Raw genomic sequence first — 25,043 nt, forward strand, 5'->3', positions numbered from 1 at the left:
GAAGTGGCCATGTTGTCAAGATGATGACAAGTTAGGAGTGGAGGATCCCAGAGCTGGTGAGTGCAGATAATGACCTGGGTTGGACAAGAGGCCTCTCTGTCCCTTCTTCCCCTTCTTTTCTCTTTCATCCTTCAAACTCAGCTCTGGTTTGTTGGGGAAAAAAAAGTGTTGTTTTTTTTTTAGTGTGTTGTTTTATTTTTTTAATGATAAATCTCCCTAGCTTGACCTCCCACAGTGCTCTTTCCCTTCCTGTGGCCACCAGCCAGCTGCTCTGATCTGCTGCAGGCTAATCAGCCATTCCAGCAGCAACGCTTGCTCTTCCTGACCTTGCCTCTGGCAGTGTGATTTACAGCTGCATGCAGGAGAGAAGGCAGTTGGTCAGTAGCTGCCAGGAGAAAGCTGCAGAGCATGGATGGGAGAGAACAGGGACAATTAACAGGAGACAAAAAAAAAAAAAAAAAAGAGATTTCTTTCCCCTTAGACATCTTAGTTTTATTTTCGTTTAAAAAATCGATATTGATTCTCACTGCTGGATGTTCTGATTCACTCTGCTATGCATTGCTGTTCTTCCTAGTCTGCTGGATGCCAGGTCCTTACAAGAAGGTGCTGCAGTTTACATTCAGTCCTACACAGTTACATGTGTGCCTCTTTTTAGAGTAAGACCCCATGGAGCTGGGGCTGCCCCAGTCGGTGAATTTGTATTTGCAAGAATGTTCATTGAAGGCAGGAACAAACTATGAAGAGGGAGGCCAGGAAGCATCTGTGAACAGCAGAGCGTGGCTCGTGGTCATCTGAAAAATCTTCGTGATTACTTGGGCTGGCGATTCTCCCAACTGTTCTGTGTACAGGTGGCTATTGCACAAAAGGAAGAATATTTCAGGAAGACTCCATTATTAATTTGCTGTTTTAATTAAGTTGTGATAAAGATCTCCAGCTAGGATGGGTGGACATTGTGCATAGTGTTATGTGCATACAACAACAACAAAAAAGGAAAATTAAAAAGGCAGAAGTTGAAGGAAAGGGTTACAAGGGCAAACAGCAAGTGGATTAAAATCTAGAATCCCAAATAACTAGGCCTGGGGATGTGATATCAGTAAAAACTTCTCTCTTAGCACAGTGGGCATTAATTCTGCTCATTAATTATGTTCCTCATCACTGCCAGCTGGTCCTTAAGACACCTTGCCCCAGATAAGTAGGAAAGAAAAGGCTGAGATGCACAGATACACCAGCTTATTGGAAAGTGCTGTACCATTCCCTTCCCTGTTCGTTGCAGCAGAAGTATAGCTATGAATTTCTGAGCATATTTATTAGAGAAGAATGTTATGGTCAGTGAGCTACCCTTCTCCCTCAGCACCTGCAAGAAAACTACCCAGTTTGGAGTCCTTAGTCTAAAACTGAAATCTTTTCTGTAAGGATTTTCTTTTTATTCCTTTCCTGGCTATGCACATTTTCAAGGAAAACACAGTTCTCTGTTCACTGGAAAAAATCCAACTTTTCTTGGGGGGAAAAAAAAGCATCAACAGAAATTTACAGTCAGTCTTTAAAGCAGTATTTTAAGTTATCAAGGGAAGAAGAAGAAATGTTACCCAGTAACTGAAATAAGTAATCAGAGAGAGCACTGAGTAAGAATCCCACTGCTCCAGGTGAGCTGTGGATTTGTTTCCCCAAACCAGTGGATCAAGCAATCTCAGAATGTTCTTGTGCTTTCTGTGAACAGAAGAAAAATAGTAATTTCTATACCAGTCCCAGCAACTCTTCCATACCACTTGCTTGAGGAATGGTGGCTGACTTAATCTACCAACTCTTTTCCTCTTTCTTCTTACCTTTCTTTATTTCTGATCACAGTTCCTGTTTGTTCTGAAGGTTTCCTGTCTTGTTTCTTAGCCTTCACTATTCCTATACAGTAAATATTTCTCTTAAAATGTATTTTGCATCCATAGCTAGCTTTGTTTGTAAAGGGTTTATTCATCTGTAGAAGTTTATTGCCTTACCAGACATTGTTGGAGATTATGAGTTCCCATAAAAATGAGGCGTGCTTCCCAGTACGTCTTTTCAACAAAGCAGTAATGTGTTGCTCTTTATCTGCCTGTGGTTGGTGTGTTGGCTTTTTTGGGGGTTGGTTGGGTTTTGTTTTTTATTTTAAGCATGACCATATTCTGGCCTCTTTAGCCAAACTTGGTTGGCTTCCTCTTTATGCACTGATATTTTGAGAGTAAGAAGAGTTGATCTGCCTGGCTCTGTCTTAAACTTTTCCATTGTTGAGCAAACTGTAGTGAAATTCCATCTGCAGCCGAAAGAGCTGTAAACCTCTTACTGTTATAGCAGGAAACATGATAAACTTTATTATCTCTTTATCTCAGTTTCTCATCTGTGATAGAGAAAAAAAGGTATAAAGTTTTGGCTAACCTTCTTCTTGCATATAGAGGCAGAGTTTATCTTTTAGTGCACACAATATCATGAGGAACCAGGCTTTCTACATTCTGCTGTTGATGGAGCTGCTTGTTGAACGCCTTCTGTCCTTGCTGCTGCTGTTAGCTCTTTTTCCATGTAGGCCTACCTAGCTTTAATGCAGATTTTCATTTTTTTAGGAAGAAAATGTGAAAACTGTCCTCATGAATCCTAACATTGCTTCAGTGCAGACCAATGAGACTGGCATAAAGCAGGCTGATGCTGTCTACTTCCTCCCCATCACTCCTCACTTTGTCACGGAGGTCATCAAGGCAGAATGCCCTGATGGATTAATTTTGGGCATGGGTGGCCAAACAGCTCTCAACTGCGGTGAGTACAGTACAGATGCCTCGGCAGCCCTTGCTGGCCAACTCATTGCTCTCACCACACGTTCAGCAGACTCCTCATGTGCAAATGTGCAAGACCTGTGTCTCTGTTGTGTTGCCTATAGGCACAGGCAGAGATGCTGACCATGGCAGAATGAGTAATTGCTAAGCTATGGACGTAGCATCTAATCACTATTTTCAGTACTTATGAGCTCCCAGAATGGTTTACTTTTCTCTTGGTTACTGCAGCTGAATTGGAGGTACTCAGACCATGCAGGCAGAGATCAAAAGGAAAGGTTAGCTTCAGGTTAGTCCCCCCCCCCGGGACTCCTTGACCCTGGTGGGAGGACAAAGGGTCTGGGAAATGGAGGGCTCCCCCCTGGTTGACGAGAGAGTGGTTCGGGAGTGTCTGAGTGGGCTCAACGCACACAAATCCATGGGTCCCGATGGGATGCATCCACGTGTGCTAAGGGAGTTGGCCGAGGTGATCGCCGAACCGCTCTCTATCATATTTGAAAGGTCCTGGAGAACAGGAGAGGTGCCTGAAGATTGGAGGATAGACAATGTCACTCTGGTCTTCAAGAAGGGCAAGGAGGAGGATCCGGAAAACTACAGGCCAGTCATTCTCACCTCTGTCCCTGGAAAGGTGTTGGAACAGTTTGTTCTGGATGCCATCTCCAAGCAATTGGAAGAGAAGAATGGTATGAGGAGTAGTCAGCATGGATTTACCAAGGGGAAGTCGTGCTCGACCAACCTCGTTGCCTTCTATGATGGCATCACCAGCTGGGTAGATGGGGGGAGAGCAGTGGATGTCATCTACCTTGACTTTAGCAAGGCTTTCGATACTGTCTCCCATGACATCCTGATAGCAAAGCTGAGAAAGTGTGAGATAGAGCAGTGGACAGTAAGGTGGGTTGAGACCTGGCCGAGCTCAGAGGGGGGTGATCGGCGGCGCAGAGTCCGGCTGGAGACCTGTGACTAGCGGTGTTCCCCAGGGCTCGGTGCTGGGTCCACTCTTGTTCAACATCTTCATCGACGACCTTGATGAGGGAATAGTGTCTGCCCTCAGCACGTACGCCGATGACACACAGCTGGGAGGAGTGGCTGACGCGCCAGAAGGTTGTGCCGCCACTCAGCAAGACCTGGGCAGGAAGAAACCAAATGAGGTTTAATAAGAGCAAGTGTAGAGTCCTGCACCTGGGAAGGAACAACCTGACATATCAGTACAGGCTGGGGGACGACCTGCTGGAGAGGAGCTCTGAGGAGAGGGACCTGGGGGTCCTGGTGGACGACAGGTTGACCATGAGCCAGCAGTGTGTCCTGGTGGCCAAGAGGGCCAATGGGATCCTGGCGTGCATTAAAAGGAACGTGGCCAGCAGGTCAAGGGAGGTGATCCTGCCCCTCTACTCTGCCCTGGTCAGGCCTCACCTGGAGTACTGTGTCCAGTTCTGGGCTCCCCGGTACAAAAAAGACAGGGATCTCCTGGAAAGAGTCCATCGGAGGGCCACAAATATTATACGGGGCCTGGAGCATCTTCCCTATGAAGAAAGGCTGAGAGACCTGGGTCTGTTCAGCCTGGAGAAAAGAAGACTGAGAGGGGGGGATCTCATCAATGTGTATAAATACCTGAGGTGTGGGAGACAGAGGGATTTGGCCAACCTCTTTTCAGTGGTTTGTGGGGACAGGACAAGGGGTAATGGCCACAAGATAGAGCACAGGAAGTTCGTACCAACATGCGAAAGAACTTCTTCACAGTGAGGGTGACGGAGCACTGGAACAGGCTGCCCAGGGAGGTTGTGGGGTCTCCTTCTCTGGAGATATTCAAGGCCCGTCTGGATGCCTACCTGGGCAGCCTGCTCTAAGGAACCTGCTTTGGCAGGGGGGTTGGACCTGATGATCTTTCGAGGTCCCTTCCAACCCCTTCAATTCTGTGATTCTGTGATTCATTTAACCTTCTTGCAACAGTATCCACCTGTACTGCTTTGTCTCTTAGATGACTGCCAAGCAGTAACTTTAGTAGTAATCCAGTGTTTCTTAGATTTTAGGGAAGAAATGTTTGTGTAATGGTTCTGAGTTCTAATATTGACAAAGAATAATAACTGTATCTGTTGATGATGCCAGACAAGTGGTCAGGTAGTCAGATATCTTCTGAACACTTTCTTCTTCATTTACCATCAGCCCTCAAAGCTGTGGCTTTGTTTGCTCTGCAGGAGTGGAACTCTTCAAGCAAGGAGTCCTGCAGCAGTATGGTGTGAAGGTCCTAGGTACATCAGTTGAATCCATCATGGCTACAGAGGATAGAAAGCTTTTTTCTGATAAACTGACTGAGCTAAATGAAAAGATTGCTCCTAGCTTTGCAGTGGAATCGGTAAATCAGACAATTTTGAAGATGTGATTACTATTATTGTTGCCAGAGTTATTTAAAAAAAATAAATATTTCTAGTTTTGTTCAGTGAAAGCTAAATACAACTGTGGATACTGTAGCTTGTGCACTTTCATCGGCACTTCATGGGGATTGGTGCTGGTTTGCAGTGATTTATAATGGATGAAAATGCAGTTAAGCACTTGGAAGGCCTAAGCTAATTTATCCATTGAAATGAAGAGTAAATTAGGGTTGGGTGACTTCTGTGCGACAGTACAAAGGTTTATAAAATTTCAGTGGCCACTTTTTTTTTTTAAAAAATCTTATACAAGCCATTTAGGCTTAGGATTTCAAGTCCTCAAAAATCCCTAGTTCTGAAATCCCTCTTGAGGTTGAGAGTGTGAAAAAGTAATTAGTTCAGTGGAAGGTATGTTTGAGTTTGAAGGAGACAGTCTCAAACCAGGATGTCTGTCGGAAGGGTTATTCGATGCTATAGTCTGTGAAGACAGACCAGGTAAGGACACGAGAAATCAGTGAGGAAGGCCACGGTGAGGACAGAAGTCACCTTCTTGAGCCCATGTTCCATTTTTTCTGCTGTTGGGCAGAACAAAGTAATGTTAAAATGCCAACATCGTTCTTTTCATTTTGTCTTCAGACAGCTGAATGTCTTATTGATGGGATTTCCAGTTATCAGAGTAACCTGAGTTAGTTGACTTTATTCATCTGAGTTGTTCTCATTGTCTCTGAAATATATTCCCATCTCCTTTAAGATTGAAGATGCTTTGAAGGCAGCTGAGAAGATTAGCTACCCTGTCATGATACGTTCTGCTTATGCCCTTGGTGGTCTGGGGTCAGGCATATGTCCTGATGAGGAAAGTTTGCTGGACCTTGGTACTAAGGTAAGTCTGCGATTGCAAGTTCTAGGACTAGTCTGGACATCTGATTTTTATTTATTTTTTAATAGGTGTTCACCTGATAGTCACAGATACTGGAGTTGTACATACCCTGCCTTTCATCTTACCTGTAAAATGTTATCCTGATTCCTTCTAATGCCCTTCTCTTTTTTTTGTAATTCCTGCTACTGACTTGGGTAATGAAAATGGTTAAACTAGTCTTCATCTGAGCAAGTGTTTCAGCAATTTTAGTCTGGGAAGAATCATAGTGAATTACTTTCACCTGCTTTCAGGAGTGAATGACACATGACAGATGTCAAGGAAGTCGAAACCTTTGAAGAGCTCAGTGATAATGTAGTGTCAGAGTCAGAAGAGCTGAGAGACTTGGGCCTCTGCTGTATTTCAGTCTAAAGTATTTTTCTAAGTCAAAAGCTGATGTAAAAATTTAATGGGATGATGCTCTTCATAATTTGACATCTACCAGCTGTGTTTGGCTGTGAAGAAACAACTTTCTGTTGGAAATCTGGGATTGTTTTCTTTAAATTTGCCGTGAAAAGTAAAATAATTAGGGAAGATCAAAAAAAAAAATAAAATGCTTTTTTCTTCCTGCCCCAAATCCTGAATTTTAGGAAATAAGTCTCCATCAATGTCTTTAAAATTCCTGTTTTTCTCTCTTCCTGATTTTCTAACCTTCTTAATCTTTCATGTATCTCTAGGAAGAAATATTGCTGATGGCTTTAAGAGCTGTATGTGAAAATAGCTTTTTTCTTCTTTCTCATTTACACTATTGTCATGCAAACAAATTCTGGGGCCAGTGTACATAGTGTTTAGCAAACATCTGCTTAGGCAATGCCTGTCCCCGGGAGGCTCAGTGGACAGGACTGACAGATGCAGGAGGTGGCAGCGGGTACTGTAACCCTATCTTATGGATTGATGGCTGAGGTTGGAAACACTTCACTCACCCAAGCTTACACATGGTCTTCTGTTTAGAGGAGGCAGAAATTCACCCAGAAAGCTTGTGAGTGCAGCTGTCTGGAAGGTTTATATCAAAATCTTTTTCCATAAGAGAACATGGTTTTGATCAGCACTTTATCCTTTGTGGTTCAGAACATCTCCATTTTTCCATGAACAAATGTAAAGCAATAGCTTTTCATAAGCATCTTGCTTTTGTAAAATTTTAGGAATGGAGCAGTTTCATATTTTAGGAAAATTTTGGTCTTTCTGAAACTTTATTTATATCAAAAGTCTGATTCTGTTTTACTTTAAAGAATTTCATTTCTTTCAAAATTGATACTGAGAGCTTTAGCATTCTGAATGAAGAACCATGTTTCAAAATTGACAGTGAAAAACAGTTTGGGTGTTTTTGGATTAGCTCAACTTTGGTTTCTCATTTCAGCAGCCCAGCAGAAACACTCGTCTTCCCATTTCAGCTATGGAGATGGTCTGCAGTAATTTTGTGAACCAGATTTTCAAACACTGGACTCTGGGCAGGTTCAGACAACTGAACACCTGTGGGTGTATTTCTTCACAGCACAGCTAGCTCAAGTAACCTGGCCTTGAGTTCGTGTCTCCTGCATCAGCTCAGTTTGAGTGAGAGGAGGCAGTAGACAGTACCAGAAGAGAAGCATAGATTGTTCTACAAGCACGGTTAGGTGTTCCTGATACATCACCACAAATTCAGTGCCTCCTTAGACTGGGTGAAGTGCCACTCTTCAAACTATTTCTTTTTTTCTTGTGCATGAGTTTGGCAACTGTCCTAAGGGTAGCATTTGAATAACAGCTTGAGCTGACTGCAGAGGGGACGAGGCTGAAAACTGATTCATGTGCCGCATTAAAAGAAGAAGCTTTGCTAAAGGATGGATTGATAATGTGCCCGTTGCTTTCTAAGTTTTTAAGCGAGATGTGATTAATGTTTTCTATCTGCTAATATTAAGGCCATTTATTCACTTAGATTATGCTCATTTACCAACAAACTGTATTTTTCATTTTTGTCTCTTGTGCTGAGGAGTGCTTGCAAGATTAGTTTCAGAATAAATCACGAATCTTGCTTCTGGTTAGTATGCCAATGATAAGCAACATTATTAGTGCTATTAATTAAGTAGTGTTTGCTGGCACCCACACTTCCCATCACTTAGTCATTTAGCATTCTGCAGAGTTATCCCACTGAATTCCCATGAAGATCCCATGGGGCTGCCTATATGCACAAAAAAAAGCATGTGTCTATTGTGTGATTGGAGCCTTCGATATTTTTGTATTCCTATTTGTTATTTACATGCCATTGTGAGCCCAAATGCCCTGCTTTTTTAACCATTTGATCACATAAATATTTTCTGTGCCTTTTGTATAAAGCTAATGATTTTTTTCTGAAGAAAAGCATGGAGTGCTTGTCATTGGTGCTATGAACTTCACTTATATTCATCTTTCAATTTTCAAGTTGGCCTGGGATGTCTGGAGAAGAACAGAAGCCTTGAATATGTTCTAACAAGGTGTAACAAAGCGTGATCTAACTAAGTTTTCTTTTCTACTGTTCATTTTTTTTAACATATTCCTAGGCATTTGCAATGACTAACCAAATTCTGGTGGAAAAGTCAGTTGTTGGCTGGAAGGAGATAGAGTATGAAGTTGTGAGAGATGCTGTTGATAACTGTATTGCTGTCTGCAGTATGGAAAACATCGATGCCATGGGAGTCCACACAGGTAGGCTTGGGCATAGAGTGGCTCACTGGAAATTGCTCTTGTTTATTTTTATGCAGTAGTTTATGTAGTTGTGTCGATGAAGTGGGCTCTAGAAATGCTCTTCAGGTCTCTGATGCAGCCAATTAGTGTGTAAAACAGACATTGTTAGGCTGAACCTGTCCCCATGATCTCATTTTTCCTAAGATGGCTTTTGGCTTCTCCAAAATCCAGTTCTGGGACTCTGACTATCTGTATTTTTCATTGCATCCACACTTTTGAATGTTTGTGATAACTTCATTACTGGCAATGGGTTAGCAAAGGAAGTGACCTATGTGGCTAGAATTTTCTGTTGCTGAACTGCTTCTCATTTTTCTTCTCTGCTACCTTGTGACAAACAGGGGATTCTGTTGTAGTGGCTCCAAGCCAGACACTTGCTAATGAGGAATTTCAGATGCTGAGGGATCGTGCCATCAAGGTTGTCCGACATTTGGGTATTGTGGGAGAGTGCAATATCCAGTTTGCTCTGCATCCAACTTCCCTGGAGTACTACATCATCGAAGTTAATGCCAGACTCTCAAGAAGTTCAGCTTTGGCATCCAAGGCAACAGGGTAAGTTTATCTAAAGAACAATCACAAAACAAACAAATGAGCAAACAAAAACTGAGTGGAGAAGATCAGAAAGAGAATTAAGGCAATGACTTGGTTTTGGGTATTATTTAAATACGTAAGTAACAGCTGCAAGGAAGAAGAGCTCTTGCTTTGGCTGTCCATGCCATTAAGACAAAGAGGTGGAAGCTTAATTTGCAGGACGGAAGACTAAAGGTGGCTATTAGGGGCAACTCTGTAGCAGTCAGAGCAGTGAGATGTAGATTCCTGCATGGGAAGTTTCTAAGGATGGTGGTCCCTGTCAGCACCTCCTAGGAATGACCCTGGGAGAATCAGTCCTGCAGGGAGGTGGAAGAAGGGGTTAGTGAGCCTTCCAGGTCCATTTCTGCCTGCTGATGCTGTTGCTGCAAATGGAAAAACTCCCAGGAGGTGTGTGGGTGGAGAGCCCACTAGCTCTCCTTACAAAGCATATCCACTGTATCCATATGTTGGCTGCAAATCATCTCTGGGACCCAGAGGACACAGTTATTAACGAGCTGTCTGTCAGATTGATGCAAGTGGTATTGCTAGCTGCTTTGTTTTGTTGGCTAATCATAAACTAATCAAGATAAGGATGGTCAGAGCAGGCAGTTTAAAAATTGACTTCCTAATTGCACTTTGCAGATGCTGTTGAGAGGTGCAAATTAATCTGTAATTTGCAGTTTTCAACAACTCCTGTGTTGTTGCAGTGCCATAGCAGAGCTGAGATAAACTGGGATGCTGGACAGTGGGCGTTGGATTGTTTTCTTTTTGGATGACAGACTTGCAGCAAAACATACCTGTTTGTGTGGTCTCACTGCGGGCATGATACATCTTTAAAATGGTGGCTTTGTGGATATTAAAGCGAGATCCAGACCTAAGTAGGTAGCTCTGCAATGTATTAGGGTAGGAAGCAGTACCCTTCTGTTGCGTTGAGGAGGGACAATCACCACGCATCTGGGATTCTCAAAAAACAACCAGGATCTCGCTTTTGAGTGATGCACTGGAAAGCCTGAAGCCACTTGGATTTCAGGCAGCTTTGCGCTGAGAGCTTGGACTCACTTTGGGTGTGATGAAGCACTGGGGGATTTCTGAAGAGCTGTTGCAAATGGATTGTGTGTGACTGGAAGCACCTCAAACAAGTCATTGTGAAACTGGCTTTGATGGAAATGTTGTAGGATCCAAATGTTGTGGTCCTGAGGGAGGGAACTGTTTGTGCAGAGGAAGGTTCCAAAAAGCACGTTTGGATTAGGCCTGTGACGCAATGCGATACCTGGATTCATCAAGCTAGAGGCTTCTTGCAGATGGTGCTGGTGACTGGTTACTGCAAATATCCTTTCCAGTGAATGAGCAAAAGACTCTGGAAGATTTATGGGGAAGGAAATGCTTACAGTATCATAGTTAGGAAGTTAGGCTGAGGGCTGTTTGATGTATACAGCACCTGATACAGAAGTGCTCTGGCTGCTTACTCAGTGTGTATTTTATAATGGAGTGGTTCTGCTGCCAGTACCCGTCATGAAAAAGTATGTGGTGTAAGGAGAAGATGTGGGGAATATTGCAGGTGATTTTTCAAGACGAGACTTTCCTTCTAATGTTGGAATAAAGCAGCTTGTTTGCTGATGAGACTTTTCCAGCCAACTGAAAATTGTGAAGGATGACATCCTTAGCAAAATGAGAATAACAGGCAGGTTTACAGGCTGACTGCATTTCCTCCACTCCAGCTGGGCCAGCTTTGCAGACTGGTTATCTCCATTCCTAATGCCATCCTTGAACTAAGTCTAATTCTTTGTAGACTGTTGAAGCCCCCAGTATCATTTTTTCCTCATGTGATTCCTGTGTTCAAATGAAAAGTAACATTTTTGAGGCTTGGAGGAAGTCTGCAACTTTCTGCAACAGTGTGGGGAAGTCACCTTTCCTTTTGAGGAAAAAGAAAAGGGAGAATAAAGAAGGGGCAAAAAAAATGAAGTTCATTTCCTTCATCTGCTAAATGAAAAACAGGAAAGGAGAAACACTGATCTCCCAGTTTTGGGGATCAGTCAGCCATGGTACCACACCAGGTCACTTGTGGTTGGTTATAGTACTGTGTATCAAACACCTTTTAACTGGGGTACAGGGCATCCTGTTTAGAGGGTCTGTCCTTAAGACTCTGGGGCAATTAGTCTGTGTTCTTACTGGTAGACTGCCTGTGACTGCAACCAAGCAGGGATTATGTCACCTAGCCACCAGCAAAGCATAGTCCAGGCCCTCAGAAGCTCACTATTTGAAGAAAGAAGAACAAAACCAAACAACTCATAGTTCTAATTTTACATGTGCAAAGTGAGGCAGAGGGGAATTAAGAAGTTGGTGGCAAAACCCAGGAACCTGATCCAAACGTCCTGAACTTTAGGGCTGCAGCTTAAGCTTGGGGCTCTGCTTTCTTTTCAACAGCTGATTTGTATCAAGAGAGTGAAGGCATGCAGGGTGAAATTCTCTCTGTAAGCTGATCTAGGAAGACGGTCTGAGTTTACACTTAACAGAAGTGTGCCAGGAGCACAGAACTGTTACAATTTAGTATTGCAAATACTTTAAATAAAGGAGGTTGAGGGGTTTATGACATTTCCTTGTCATTTGAAGTACAAGCAAAATGCAAAAGCAAGTACTTCCTACTCTACTGTTCTCTACCTTTCCTCTGTGGCAGGTATCCGTTAGCTTTCATTGCTGCCAAAATTGCCTTGGGGATCCCCTTACCGGAAATCAAAAACGTGATGACAGGAAACACCTCGGCCTGCTTTGAGCCCAGCCTGGATTATGTTGTTACCAAGATACCCCGCTGGGATCTGGACCGCTTTCAGGGCACCTCTAACCGGATTGGAAGCTCCATGAAGAGTGTGGGAGAGGTGAGTGTGAGATGCTCTCCTTCCCTTCCACTGTACCACTCGGGAAAGACATTTCTCTTTCTTGAAAGTCCTCAGGATATCTATCTTCCTGGGCCCAATGGCTTTTGAAGACATCAATTCCATTCAGATGATTTGTATCCAGTACTCTATTTAACTGAAAGGAGTTTGGGCTGTATAATCTTAGATATCACAGTGAGGATTCATAAATGGTTTGACTATTGAAGGAAGAGACCACTTTGGATCACCTGAGGTTTGCTACATTCTTGACACTCATGACAGGACTCCCAGAGTTCTTTGTTTGGAGTTCTGTAGTGATGGTTAATTTGAGTATAACTTCAAGAACTGTAGTTTAAGATTTTCAGTGATGTAGATGAACAACAGCTCATAGTTGTTCCCGTAATTATTTGTCCTCCCTGTTAAATCCACATGCCAAACGTTGGCCTACTTCTGCTCTTGAAATCCAAACACAATGTGTGATATGGCTCTGAAGTTCTGACTTATTTATCTTCATGATTAAGTCTCTTATGTCTGGAACATGATAGTAGGACTTTTAAACCCTGATTTTAAGGTGTCTGCGACAATAGCAGCAGTTTCAGACCAAGTTTTAAGAGGGAGGGAAATGGATAAATTACACTCTTAATTAGTTAATTACATTATCAGCTACCAAAGCAAAATAATTAATTTTGTGGTTTTTTTAGCTGCCTTTTTTTCCTAATGCTTTTCAAGTAGCTATTTTATTAAATTATTTTGACACGAGACCTTCCTAACATCAATTCTACCTTGCTCACACAATGAGCCTTCATCACAATTAGAAGGATTAATTAGAACTTCGTTTTTCATTTGCAGTTTTGGCTTTTAATGTCAATGAGCTTTTTTTCAGTGAGCTGATGCCTACTGATATTAACTCTTTCTGCTTGAGGGTTTTTTGGACTGTTCTGTAGAGCTGGAGCTCCTGAATGCAGTTGTCCTATGAACCATCAGCCGTATGGCCATCACTTGCTGGCCATAGCCATTTGCAGGGGGAAAATACTGACTCCTTCCTGTGGCTGTCTATCACAAAAGCAGAACCACGTGAATCCCCTGTCCTTCTTATCCTTCTTAAAACAGGATGTTGGGTAAAGAGAGAGGGGAAAGAGTCCTGACTGTTCTGGTCTACCATTGCTGGGGGTGAACTGACACAAGGATGGAGAAGCTTAGGAGATGCAGCTTGCTGCTGGCAGAGGCACTCACCAAAAAGACTAGGCTCCGGGAGGAGAGGGTGTCTGCAAAGCAAAGGGCTTCTTGCGGCGTTGTGTCTATTAGTATGGCACAATCATCTTCCTAGGCCTGAACCTGAAAGCAGATGGCAGCACCTACTGCATTTTTATTAATTGAACAGTCTGGCTTTGCCTGTTTTGTTTTTTGTTTTTTTCTTCTCCAGAGCTCTGTTGTGCTGGGCAATGGGCTCGGAGCTGTGAGAAAAGAGAAAACAATATTATTTTTTTCTTTGACGTTTTTCAACATTGTGTTTGAGAAGATTTTTATGTTGTTAGGGTTTTGCCGCGCTGGGAAATATAAATGTAGAAATTTGAGAAAGGGCTCTGTTACCTCACAGATTTCCACAGAGAAAGTCTCTTTTTCTTACTGGACGTGAAGTCAAGATTGAAGGTGGGAAACCCCAGTGCTGCTGTGCCAAGGAGGAATAACACTTTAAGAGAGCCCTCACAGGGGAGTGTCACTGTTAAATGTAATTTACAGGAAGAGAAGCAGATTTCTTCCGAACCTTAAAATTCCCACTGTGAGTTTCTCCCTCTAACAGGTTGTTAAACAGAAATATCCTTCTGTATTACTACACCCGTGCTGCTGCATAATGCTTTCCGCTACTGCAGCGCTTCAAAGCAGTTTATGAGGAGAGCAGCAATTGCCTGTATTTTACAAGTAGGGAGACAAAACCAGATAGGAGTCACTTGTCCAAAACTCCCTGCCGGTAATTACTGGCAGAGGCAGGCCTAGCAGTGGGACTCCCAAGGCTCAGCCAGGTGCACCTGTTTTAAAGCCAGTATGGCTATCTTGGGGAGCAGGTTGAAGGCTGTGAGCTTTCTGTCTGTCCATCCTTGTGGTTTAAACTTACACCCATCTGTTACTCAGGGGAGAGCTGGGCAGCAGCTCACCGTTACTGATGTGCTCTCCCTTACAGGTTATGGCTATCGGCCGCACTTTTGAAGAGAGCTTCCAAAAAGCCCTGAGAATGTGCCACCCCTCTGTAGATGGCTTCACTTCACTCCTGCCCCTGAGTAAAGCCTGGCCAGCCAGCACAGATCTCCAGAAGGAACTTTCTGAGCCATCCAGCACTCGGATATATGCAATGGCCAAGGTAACAAAAGATCAAAAGCCCTTGACTGATGTGCCTTGAATGATTGCTAACGGCTTGGGTCCACTGAGGTGGCAGAGGTCAAGCATTCCTCACCCCCTTGCTTTCCTCTGTCAAGCACACTTGAACTGTTTGTGTAGCATCTTCGCTGCTGCTCAAGTCCAGGTAATCTCTATCACGCGTAATTTCTTCTGTAGAGCACAACAGCTGGGGGGATATATTTACTTTCTCTTGCTGACATCTGTGTTTTCTTGGATCTTCTGTATTCAGGTAACATGTTTGCCTTTTGATGCAATCCAAGTCCATGCTTGTTGTGTTCCTGTGTCCTGGCAGTTCAGTCTGTGGCAGTGTTGGTGGAAATCTGGATCGCTTGCTTTTGTTTATTTCTATAATACACTTGCTTGCTAAATGCTGGCCAATATTCAGCCCTTATTTGCACTGGCGGAAGCTACAGTCAAGTTGGCCAGTTTGGCAGATTGCCATTCCTTTTATGGAAAGGGATGAAGGAAGAAAACGAAGCGAACTGAAACAAAGGACAATGGAGTCATAAGCTGCAGTCTGAGAGTATTGTCTTTTTGCAATTGTTGCATTGGTATGGGCTTGAAACTTGAAAGCAATTAAGACTCCACATTAAATTTAGCATCCAGGAATCCCCTGTTCTTTGAAACAGGCTCAACTTCTTCCCTAGCATTCTTTAACCTGTCTCCTGTCACAGTAGGCAAACCACTTCATCTTTCAAGGTTGCTGGGTAAGCGTTCATGTTACTGTAAGAGGAGCGAGGGTGCGAAATTATTTCTGCCTTCAGTTCCATGGTGTTTGCCTGTCTATATCTCATGGTAAGTGTGGGGTTAGTCAATGTACAGAGTAGGGGCAATTTCACCTCTTGGCTTTTCTGCAGTTAACTTGTCCATCTGCCCACACCGTCTTTGAAGAAAAGGGGACAGTTGTCTTCTATAGCTCACACTTAAGACATTTTTTTTGTTTGCAAACCTTTTTTTTTTTTTTTTTTTTTCTTAGGATCAGAAGCCTTCCTGGTAGGAAAGCCCACTTACTGTGTTTTCTGTTGCTGACTTGGCATGGCAGAGTCTTTAAGACCCTTGTGCTTGTGTAAATAACTCATTACTCCAGTGGGGAGCTGGGGTTGTACTGTGTCTGTAAAAAAGGTTTTCATGATCTGAATGAAAAGCACAAGATGTTCTGTGGGCGTACAGCTTGTCCAGCTGTTGACTCTTGCTTTTCAAGCTGGGGAAATATGCGTCTTCATAAGTGTAGAACATCCTTCAGCAGCTGCGCTTGGTCTCTATTACAGCTTTCTCTTGCAACTGAGGGAAAATCTTTTCTCATCTCTCTGAGTGGCTCAGGGGGCTTTTATAAAGGTTAATCTTAGCCCCATGTTAACACAGGGGATTTAGGCAGATAAAGGTGAGTTAGGGCCAAGCTTAACATTCTGGGTGTTCCCAGCTGGTGGCATTTTCACTGTCAACTATCAAAAAAAGCCAGATCAAAGTCTTAATCCCTCCCTGTAAAGAGCTGCCTCTGTCTGACACTGTGCACTAATTCATCTCCATTAATAACTGAGGCGAGCAATATCAGGAAGGGGTACCTCCAGCAGCTGGGGCAGTGGGCCTGGAAATCCCTTTCCAGCTTGCTGACATTTAAAAGCCAACAGCTAGTCCCTATTAGCCCTCAGCTTTGTTTGAAACCGGATGGAGCCTCATTGTGTGTCTTCTCCTCCCCTCCACAAGCCCCACTTGCCAGCTCTCCAAGGCTTTTTGCTCTTTCTCTCTCTCTCTCTTTGTCTCCTTGACTGATGAAAACAGTAACTGTTCAGGTGAAAGAGAAGGCAGTTCAGCTGTCATTCAGAGTTACCGCTGTTGTAGTGAGACTCCCTGTTGTAATGTGTTTTTTTCAAAAAAGAAGAAAAAGGCCACTGGGAGAGAGGCTGAAATAGATGACAATTGCTCTTTGAGCAGTGGCCAAGTGCTGCAAGGGTGTAGCTGCACCTGATGGGCAAGGAGGGCTGTTTGGGTTATAGCTTTTTTTGTGACTCTTAGGGTTTGTATGTAAGTGGATTTATGTGGACTTTTTTTTTGTTTGTTTTATGTGGACTCAGTCTGTACTGTTTCACACAAGGGTCATGGTCTCCGAGGTGTCCACGCTGCAGACATGTTAGCTTACACTCGTGCTCCCATCCACGGACAGCTAAATACTTCCTCTGGGGAGCAGGGATGAGACAGAAGGAACAAGGGTGCCCTAGAGACAGCACGGGTGGCTGAGCTAAACTACTAAGGTAGTTTAGTTTCTCTTCCCCTCCTCTGATGAAAGAGAGGTAGGCATTTGTTTTCTTCGGTTTCCCATGAAGGACTTTTAAATAAAGTATCCTAAGCAGAATAAGTGTGTGTGGTCACGTTACCTGTGTGTGTGTGGTTCAGCAACCCATGACTGAAGGTTGGAGATCCCAAAACCATGCCCATACTTTGTGAAAACAGGTGGGCGGAAGGAATCCCACTAACATTGTAGTGTGACCTCACCCTCCAAACACCCAGTGGCTGTTGGGTGCTAAGGGCAGGCTATTAATTCAGTCAGCAACTTACTACCTCTCAGGACAAGAGAGGGAGGCCTGGGCGAGCAACCTGGGAATCCTTTAGAGAAAGCAGAAGTTTCTTTGAGGTGGTGTCAGTATTTTGCAGTGCCCTATGAGAGAGCTGTCCCCATCCCAAATTAAATTCAGTTATTTAATGTCCCCGTGGAGCACAGCAGTGACGTGGCCTACATTTCTCTCTGCTACCATAAAATCACCCTATCACTGCACCAAAGCAAGCGTTGATGGTACGACATCGTGTCTGCAGCCTGGTGGCTGGGAGGAATGATGCCGGTGTGCAGTGGCTGAGCTCATCCCCGGATTACTGTTGGAGTTTTCTTCAGTGGCGTTCCTCTGGCTTTGTTCCAGGGATGTTGCCCTGCAAGAAAACAATTAAGCACGGTAACAAATTAATGAGCCTGATTTCTTCAGCTCAGAGAAGATAGTGTGCTGGTATTATCGTCAAGGTTGATTATGGTTGTTTTATCAGGAGAGTTGTAGCCGTACACCACTGGTGAGACCCAGGAAGTATCAGTGATAGAAGATAAAACTGTATCCATGCTGGGGCACTAACAAATTTCTGAGTTTTTTTTTTAAAACAGCGTGGTGTCCTGTCAAATGCTGTCTTTTGCATAGCTCTGTGAGGATCCTTTTAACCCCATTGTGTGGGTACTTGGATAAATATTAGAAATAAATAAAACAGCTCCAGCAAGACCACAGCTACAGCATAACTGTGGCTGAGTGTCACCCAGGACTGGACTCTCCTTCACTTCAGAAGTATTTCAAGGCCATGTGTTCTGAGTCAGTCTAGTTTTTCAAAGATGAATTGAGACTTATGCTCCAAAGCAGTGAGTTGCTCCACAGCTGAGAATCTGGACCTTCCTGCTTAATATTTGCAGGTATGAGGTGACAGTGGGATGGAGATTTAAGTGACTTGGGGGTAAGGGGTACAGTTGAGGAGTCAGTTCTGCAGACTGAACGTGCCTGGCCAGAGGTAGTTAAGACACATACTCAGTGGCCACCAGGCCTTGCTGCCATCAGTTGAAGTTTGGCTGCTGGCTCTGTAAAAAGCAGATCCTTCAGCTCTTCAAACAGGAGCCAGCTCTCGTTACCGGAGGGTGTGCAGAAGTGGCTTGGTCCCTCCCTATGTCCTGCTTGAGGGGCACATTTTGGGTTCCCCTGGCAGACCTTTGATTTGTTGACCTGTGCCACTACGTATGTCTCTGTTCCACAGCTGCTGCTGCTGTTTGCTCTATTTGCGGAGCGCGTATTCATGCATGGTTGGTGCTCTCCTCTTTTTGGCAGGCTTTGGCTAACGAAGTCCCTGTGGATGTCATTCACAAGCTCACGGCCATTGACAAGTGGTTCCTGTATAAGATGCGTGGCATTGTGAACGTGGAGAAGATCCTGAAGGAAGCAAACAGGTAAGAGAAAACAGCTTTGTCCTAGGACACGTTGCTCTTACTAGGGGTCTTTCTGGTGGGAAAACCGTGGTAGGCCCTGGGCACTGATGCAGTTGATGCTGAGGAGTTTATTTTGGTGCTCAGTGTAAGTGGAGTTGCCTTAAACCCCAGCTGACTGCCTCACCCAAACCGAGGAGATGTCTGAGAACGCTCTTTTGGGGAAAAGAACTTCGAGGGTTCGGGCGTCTTGCTGCCCATGGGGATTTTGTAAGTGCTGGTTTATTTTGGAAAATCCTTACTGCATCTGTGAGGCTGGGACTGGGGATGTGGATGGCCTGCAGTAGTAACAGCAGGCTGCACTCACGTACCTAGGACAGAGTTTGCCTTCCAACATGGGACTCATCCGGAATCACAGAATCATCTAGCTTGGAAGAGACCTCCAAGATCACCTAGTCCAACCTCTGACCTAACGCTAACAAGTCCTCCTTACTATACCCGAGGGTCAAATGCAGGGCTTTATTTGGGCCTGGCTGATGGATTTTTAAATTTTTCTGCCTTGCTGTGATCATGTGGTATGTGTTCATGTGGTACGTGTTGCTTTAGCACTGCACTTTCAAACACCTATAATTTCAGACATATTTAAATGTAAATCTTCCTTCCTTAAGAAAAATGACCATCTAAAGCTAAGTCGGAAAGATAGCAGTAAATTAGAGTGCTCAGCTATATTTCAGTTCCAGCCTCTTGCTGACTTGAGCTTTCCCTTCATGGTTTATGAGGTTGGGAGCACCTCCTTGCTGAGTTACTGGCTGCGTGTTGGCCTGCTTTTCTGCTTCGCATTTTTGTTGTCTTAACCACGATTCACCACATGATGGCACTGGGAGCGCACTGTAGCCAGCGCGTCACTAACTTCATCTGCTGTGATTTCTGCTTCTTTGACCAGCTGCACGGTTTTAATTGAGCAGCTCTCTGTCTCCTTTGCCCCCCGGAACAAGCTGGATCTGGAGCTAAACAGAAATAAACGTGGAGGGAGATGACGGAGAGAAGGAGTAGCTTGATTATTTACAGAAGTCTGTTGTTCAGCTGCACAAGCTTTTGCCCTCTAACATCTGTGTCATGTTGCATTTGTCTTGAATGCCTTAAAAATATACGTGCAGCTCCTGATGAAGGAGAAAAAGCAAAAAAAGCCCCAAATCAGTTTGATTTCCTTGCTGTTGGAGTGGCACATTCAGGAATGGTGCACTCTGGACCCCAGAGGTTGGTCCCAGCCTCAGCTGCTCTAAATCCACCATCATCACTCCAGAGATGCTAATCATGCCAAACTGCTCTTTATCGCTGAGGTTCCTTTCCCTTTCTCTGCTATGGGTGGCAGGAAATAATAGTTCTAGTAATGCGACGAATAGCCAGTGCCATCCCACGCTGTTTTTCATCCTCCTGGTGACTAAGCAACAGGCTGCAGAGCTGATCTGCTCCAGCAAGCCCTTTTGTGGTATCCAGCCTTGCCTTTGTATCACGCAGCCAGTGTTGTGTCCCCTGTAAGTGGATTCATGCAACGCGGCTCAGGTGTATGAATACAGTCAGTTTTATTCACTGGTCAGTGCAGCTTTTCAGTCTGGCATCCTTACTCAAACCTTCCCAAGAAAACTCTTACCTCGCAGACTGCACTGAAGAGTGGGGACGGACTGTCCGGCTGCATTATGCTGAAGGCACAATGGCACGGAGACAAAGAGCTGGGAAAAAGCACTCCTGACCCGAGCTAAGAGGCTGGTCCAGCAAGCCACATCTGGAAGCACATCTCCGCAATAGCCAAGGGAAAGCTAATTGAGTGATGCAAATGAGACTTGGCATTCCTGTGCTCCTCCTGCAGCCAGCTGTTTCCAGCCCCCCAGTATGCCTGGCATGGAGTTTTACCTGTGCTGTGGGATTATTTCCAATTGGAAAGAACGGGCTGTGATACAATCGTCGCTCCAAATCTTTGTTGCTGAAATACAGTTACCATAAGCAAAAGCATTTTGCTGTTCCCAGGCACTGCTGCTGGTTACAGACAACACTTTTTGTTCAGTCGAGCCCATCCTTCCTTTTTGTCTCCTGGTTGGTTTGGGGGTGCTCTGTGGCAAGATTTTGGACGCAGTTGGAAGAACAGCTCTGTCCAGAGTCTTGGTTTGGGCCCAGCAGAGCTGTTGTAGAAACTGGTAACAAGGAGTTGGTCTCTGCCAAGAGGAAATTCAGAGCTAGAACAAGCAGGTATGGCAGGCAGGTGGGGAAGGGGGATCGGAAGCAGAGGGAGACCTTTGTGAGCAGTTCAGCAGGCAGCACTCTCACTGCGTGCTGCCATGCCAGACCTGCATGGAGTGATTAAAAAGGTAGCACCAGGCCTCACTGATTTATGCAGGGAAGCTGTTTCCATGTGTGAAGTGTTATATGGAATAACGTTAGGGGGGCAACAGACCTTTCTAACTTACAAACATTTGTCTGTTCTCACTGTTGTCCTGGCAAGGCCAATCATTTGCAGAAACAGCAGAAATTGGGAAAGGCACCCATTGCCTCACTTACGTTTGACCCAGCAAACTTCTTTCCGGGGAGGATTGGACCTGGTACTTATGAGACTGTGTAGGTTTGGTCATACTGCAGCAACGTTTCAATTCAGCTCTGCTTCTGGGTCCTCTAAGATGGAGGAAGCGTTGCTTCAGGTGTTGCAATTTGTCTGCAGGAAAGCAAATGGCCTGAGTTGAATGGGGAAAAGAGAGACATTTTGGGGGTACCTTCAAGAATATCCAGTAATATCACACACATCAAACACGTGTTTCTCCTGTGACCTCCGTATTTCTCATTTTAAGTCATGACTTGCATTGTTGTTGTTTTTGTCTGTTACCTTCGTACCTTCAGTAAAGAAATCTTAAGTGCAGCGTGCCCCACTGCACTTACATGTGTACATATGCACATGGCAAGAAAAAGCCTGATCTCATGCTGCCAGTCCATGACTGGACAGTGGTGGACGGAGCAGTGGCGTGCAATAGGACGTGCAGTTAGCAGGAAATTCTTTCCCTAGCTGTGGCCTTGCCCAGTGTCATGAAAGAAAATGGAGGGGAGGGCCCTGGAGTGACCCCAGTGGCTGTTTGTCACGCTGTCAGCTTGTGATCGAGAAGGAAATTTGAACAGATGACATCTAGGTGTCTGAGACAACCAGGAGTGAGACGGGACTTTAAGGCCAGGGTTATGGATGGGTGAAAAGAAGGGATAGTGGGGTCCAGTTCTCTCCTGGGGTAAATCTGCATGAGATCTAGGGGAGGTTGGGCCGTCTTGCAGTAGTCAGAAGTGTGAGCATAGTGCCCCAAAAGGAACATTTTGGTATCGGTAACAGGCTGTCTAGTTGAATTCCAGTGAGAGAAGAGGAGCATGATAAACCCCCACTTTGCAGTGGAGCTGTGAGTACAGACAGTAAGGCTTACCCAAAGTCTCAAAGACAGTCTGGCAGAGCAGGGAGCTGAACTCTGTCTCCTTAAAGCTCAGGTTAATATTAATAAGAACAGCAGATCCTCCATTTTGGTGGATAACAAATTTGCTAGCCCGCTAGCAGTGGGGAATGATGACACCACCGTAGTTTATAGTGTTGTACTTCAGAGCTTTGTTCTGGCGGAGAGCGTGTCCTTGCTCTGTGGACAGGGAATAAAAACACCTCCTGGCCTGTGGTGTGTTTGAAAGGGGTAGGTGCAGCCCCGAGCGTTGCCCTTCTCCTTCTTCAGGAGACACAGGCTCGGAAGTGGGGAAGCAGAGGAAAGTGGGAGTCCCGCCTCAGCCCAGTGTTTGGAGCCAGGTGCTCCGCTCAGCGGCCCGTGGTTTATTGTGAATTCCTTTTAGAAGCCTGTGTCTGTGAAAGGTGTGTTTTGAAAGCACGACTCGATTTCAAAATGTTGCTGTGGTGGAGTAGCCACAGCATTACAGGTGCTGGAATTAAAGCCCAGCTCCAGCAGGTGACTCAGGAAACAAACCGGAGGAAAAAGCAGACAGGCCATCAATAGACGGTGCTGCTCCACAGTGGTTGTTGCACATCTGCTCTCCTCAGGAGCAGTTTTTCTGCTGACTTGGGTGCTTTTGGGACAGGTCAGAGAGCCCAGGTCAGATCTTGCGTGGGTATACAGCAGAGCGGGCCCAGTGTCTCAACATGAGGCTGCATGGATTTGTGCTGTTTGAGGAGCTGTTACTGACATATTTGTTGTTTAACTAACTGGGAAGATTACTTTTGTCTTCCGAGTGAACTGGAGGGCAGGGCAGACTGAGGAACAAATTAGGAATTCAGTGTATGAGGGGAATACAGTATAAGTAGTCATTCAGCGCTGTTTGTGCTTTGTAGGATCCAACGCAGGATACTTTCTGTTTGTCTTATAGAGCCATTGGTAACTTCACAGCTGTATTTTCCTTTAAAGCATCTGCACGTCTGTGGAAACTCAGTATGCATTTTCTTCCCTGATACTTACGATAGCCTGGCATTGCTCTTCAAAAGCCTTGGGGGAATCTCTGCTTCCAGTACTGCACATACTGCTGTGGGGAGTCTGTAGTGCAGCATCCCAGCAAACACCCCAAAGATCTCTCTTTACCTGGGGTGGGAAACAAGCTTGGAGGAAGCATCTAGGACCCGTTTTTGGCAGTGCTGCTGTTTGAGCTGCTGCTTTAGCACATTGCTTAATTGTAGGTGTGAGTCGTTCGGGTCTTAGGGCACAACGTGAGGCTGTAACGTTACTTAAATCGAGAATCTCCATGAGATTTATTAGCCAAAGATGTGAACGTTAAAGATGCAGAGCACTGAAGTGGTGATAGTTCAGTGAGTGAAGCTTGTTGGTTTACAGCTCCTGCTTTCCTGAACCCCCCTTTGGCAGCTTTTTGAGTTTCTCAGGAGGGGAAAGGTGGTAACAATCTGTCTCCTTTAGAAGAGAAGCAGGGAGGGAATTTACACACCAGTCTCATTATTTTAGTTGCAGGATGTTCAAAATCGTGTAAGAACATCAGGAGCATCAAGGAAGCCATTAGGAGTCTTTAGTGGAGAGGGACAGAGAGGGAGAGAGGAAGAAGACTTCTTTGTAGGCAGTCCACCCTGAAATCAGGTAGGCTCCAATTCTGTGACACTCCTGGGTAAAGAGATCCCTCAGGAATCTTGGCTCCAGCACTTCTTGCTTTTGGTCTGCTTCGCTTGCAAGAGCCAAACTGGTGTTGAATTCACCCCCTCCAGGTTTAGGGGGAGCTGAGCTCAGGACTAAGCCGGCTCACCTGTGCAGATCCCCCCTGTGTGCCCATACCACGGGAATAACTGCTGGGATAAACCAGAGGTGATCTGCAGGAGTGTCCCATGGGCGTACAGGGCAGGTGTGAACCAAAGCCCAAACGTGTCCCAGATGCTCACAGCCCAGGCTTTGCCTCTCTGTTCACAAACTGGTCCTGATTTTTATTTTTCTCTTAAATTTTGTTTTATTTTATTTTGCTTAAGGTTCCCTAGCATGTGCCTAGGTAATGTGCAGGATGGGCATAAACATGACAACGTACCTAAAATGAAGCAGAGCTTAATCTGGGGGCTAAGAAGAGCGCTGCTTTCCATATGGAGCTGGGGCTTTCTGCCAGCCCGTTTATTTAGCTTTACTCCTGAACTGGTGGATCAGATGAAAGCCAGTCAAGTGGAAGAGAGGGCCGTGCTGGAGCGAGCAGCCTCTCCTGGTAATTGCAATGCTGCCGGCGTTCTTCCAGTCAGTTAATAGATTTCCCCAGGTCCTCTGTGCCAGGTGAAAATTTCCTCATTAAGGGGAATTTATTCCATTTCCTCTTATCGTTTGTTATTGAAGAAGAAGGGAGTGGATGGCGTTCCAAAGATGACAGGGTAGAATTTTAAACAAAAAGCAACAAGTCAACACTGGAAGCTGAAAAGGGGCACGAGCAAGATTTGGGAAAGGCTTATATTGTTTATAAACTGAGAAATGGGGGGGTGAACTTGGCTTTTTGAGAAATGAACGGCCACTAAGTGATTGTGGCAGCGTGGAAGAAGGTTGATCATCTGGTTTTGAAGCTCTGACGCTCCGGCCGTTTTGCAAAGGTGAATGTTAGGAGAAGGAGTGTTAGAGGAATCGTGGCCATTTCATCTTCCCTTCTTTCAGAATTGATTATAAATTAGTGAGGAAGTTCAATCTTTAGAAGTCTTTTGGCCTGTATTTGAAGAGTAAGTGACGCTCCAGGGGAAGGTGAGAGGCAGCTGTGTAGGACTGGGTCATGTTTCTGGGAACAGCCAGAACTGAGATTTCCTCTTCTCATTTTAGTGCTGGATTTCTGGTGAGCTCTTGAAAGGGTCATACACACTCAAGCCTTCAAAGAGATCAGCCTGATAGTGCCCTTTCTGGCTTCAGTGTCCCCAGCAAGTCTAAAGGGCTGGGTGGGAGCAGAGGCTGTGGGAACAGAACTAGGTCAATGCTGGATCTGAAAAGTCATCACCCCTTCACCTCTGTGTGTCTCAGTCTTGCTATTGGCAAT

General features: G+C 44.8%; 1 protein-coding gene across 1 annotated transcript in view; it reads left to right on the forward strand.

Annotated features, from left to right (window-relative positions):
* Positions 1-25,043, forward strand: part of CPS1 (carbamoyl-phosphate synthase 1) — a 91,452-nt gene that overhangs the window by 28,330 nt on the left and 38,079 nt on the right. The window contains exons 14-21 of the mRNA XM_035571114.1: positions 2,589-2,778; positions 4,985-5,142; positions 5,907-6,035; positions 8,582-8,726; positions 9,104-9,314; positions 12,007-12,205; positions 14,382-14,558; positions 18,442-18,560. Of these exons, the coding sequence (XP_035427007.1) occupies positions 2,589-2,778; positions 4,985-5,142; positions 5,907-6,035; positions 8,582-8,726; positions 9,104-9,314; positions 12,007-12,205; positions 14,382-14,558; positions 18,442-18,560 (1,328 nt within the window). The remainder of the gene's footprint in view (positions 1-2,588; positions 2,779-4,984; positions 5,143-5,906; positions 6,036-8,581; positions 8,727-9,103; positions 9,315-12,006; positions 12,206-14,381; positions 14,559-18,441; positions 18,561-25,043) is intronic.

Source organism: Cygnus atratus, chromosome 6 (assembly GCF_013377495.2).
Source record: "Cygnus atratus isolate AKBS03 ecotype Queensland, Australia chromosome 6, CAtr_DNAZoo_HiC_assembly, whole genome shotgun sequence".
In the NCBI taxonomy this organism is placed as follows: Eukaryota; Metazoa; Chordata; class Aves; order Anseriformes; family Anatidae; genus Cygnus; species Cygnus atratus.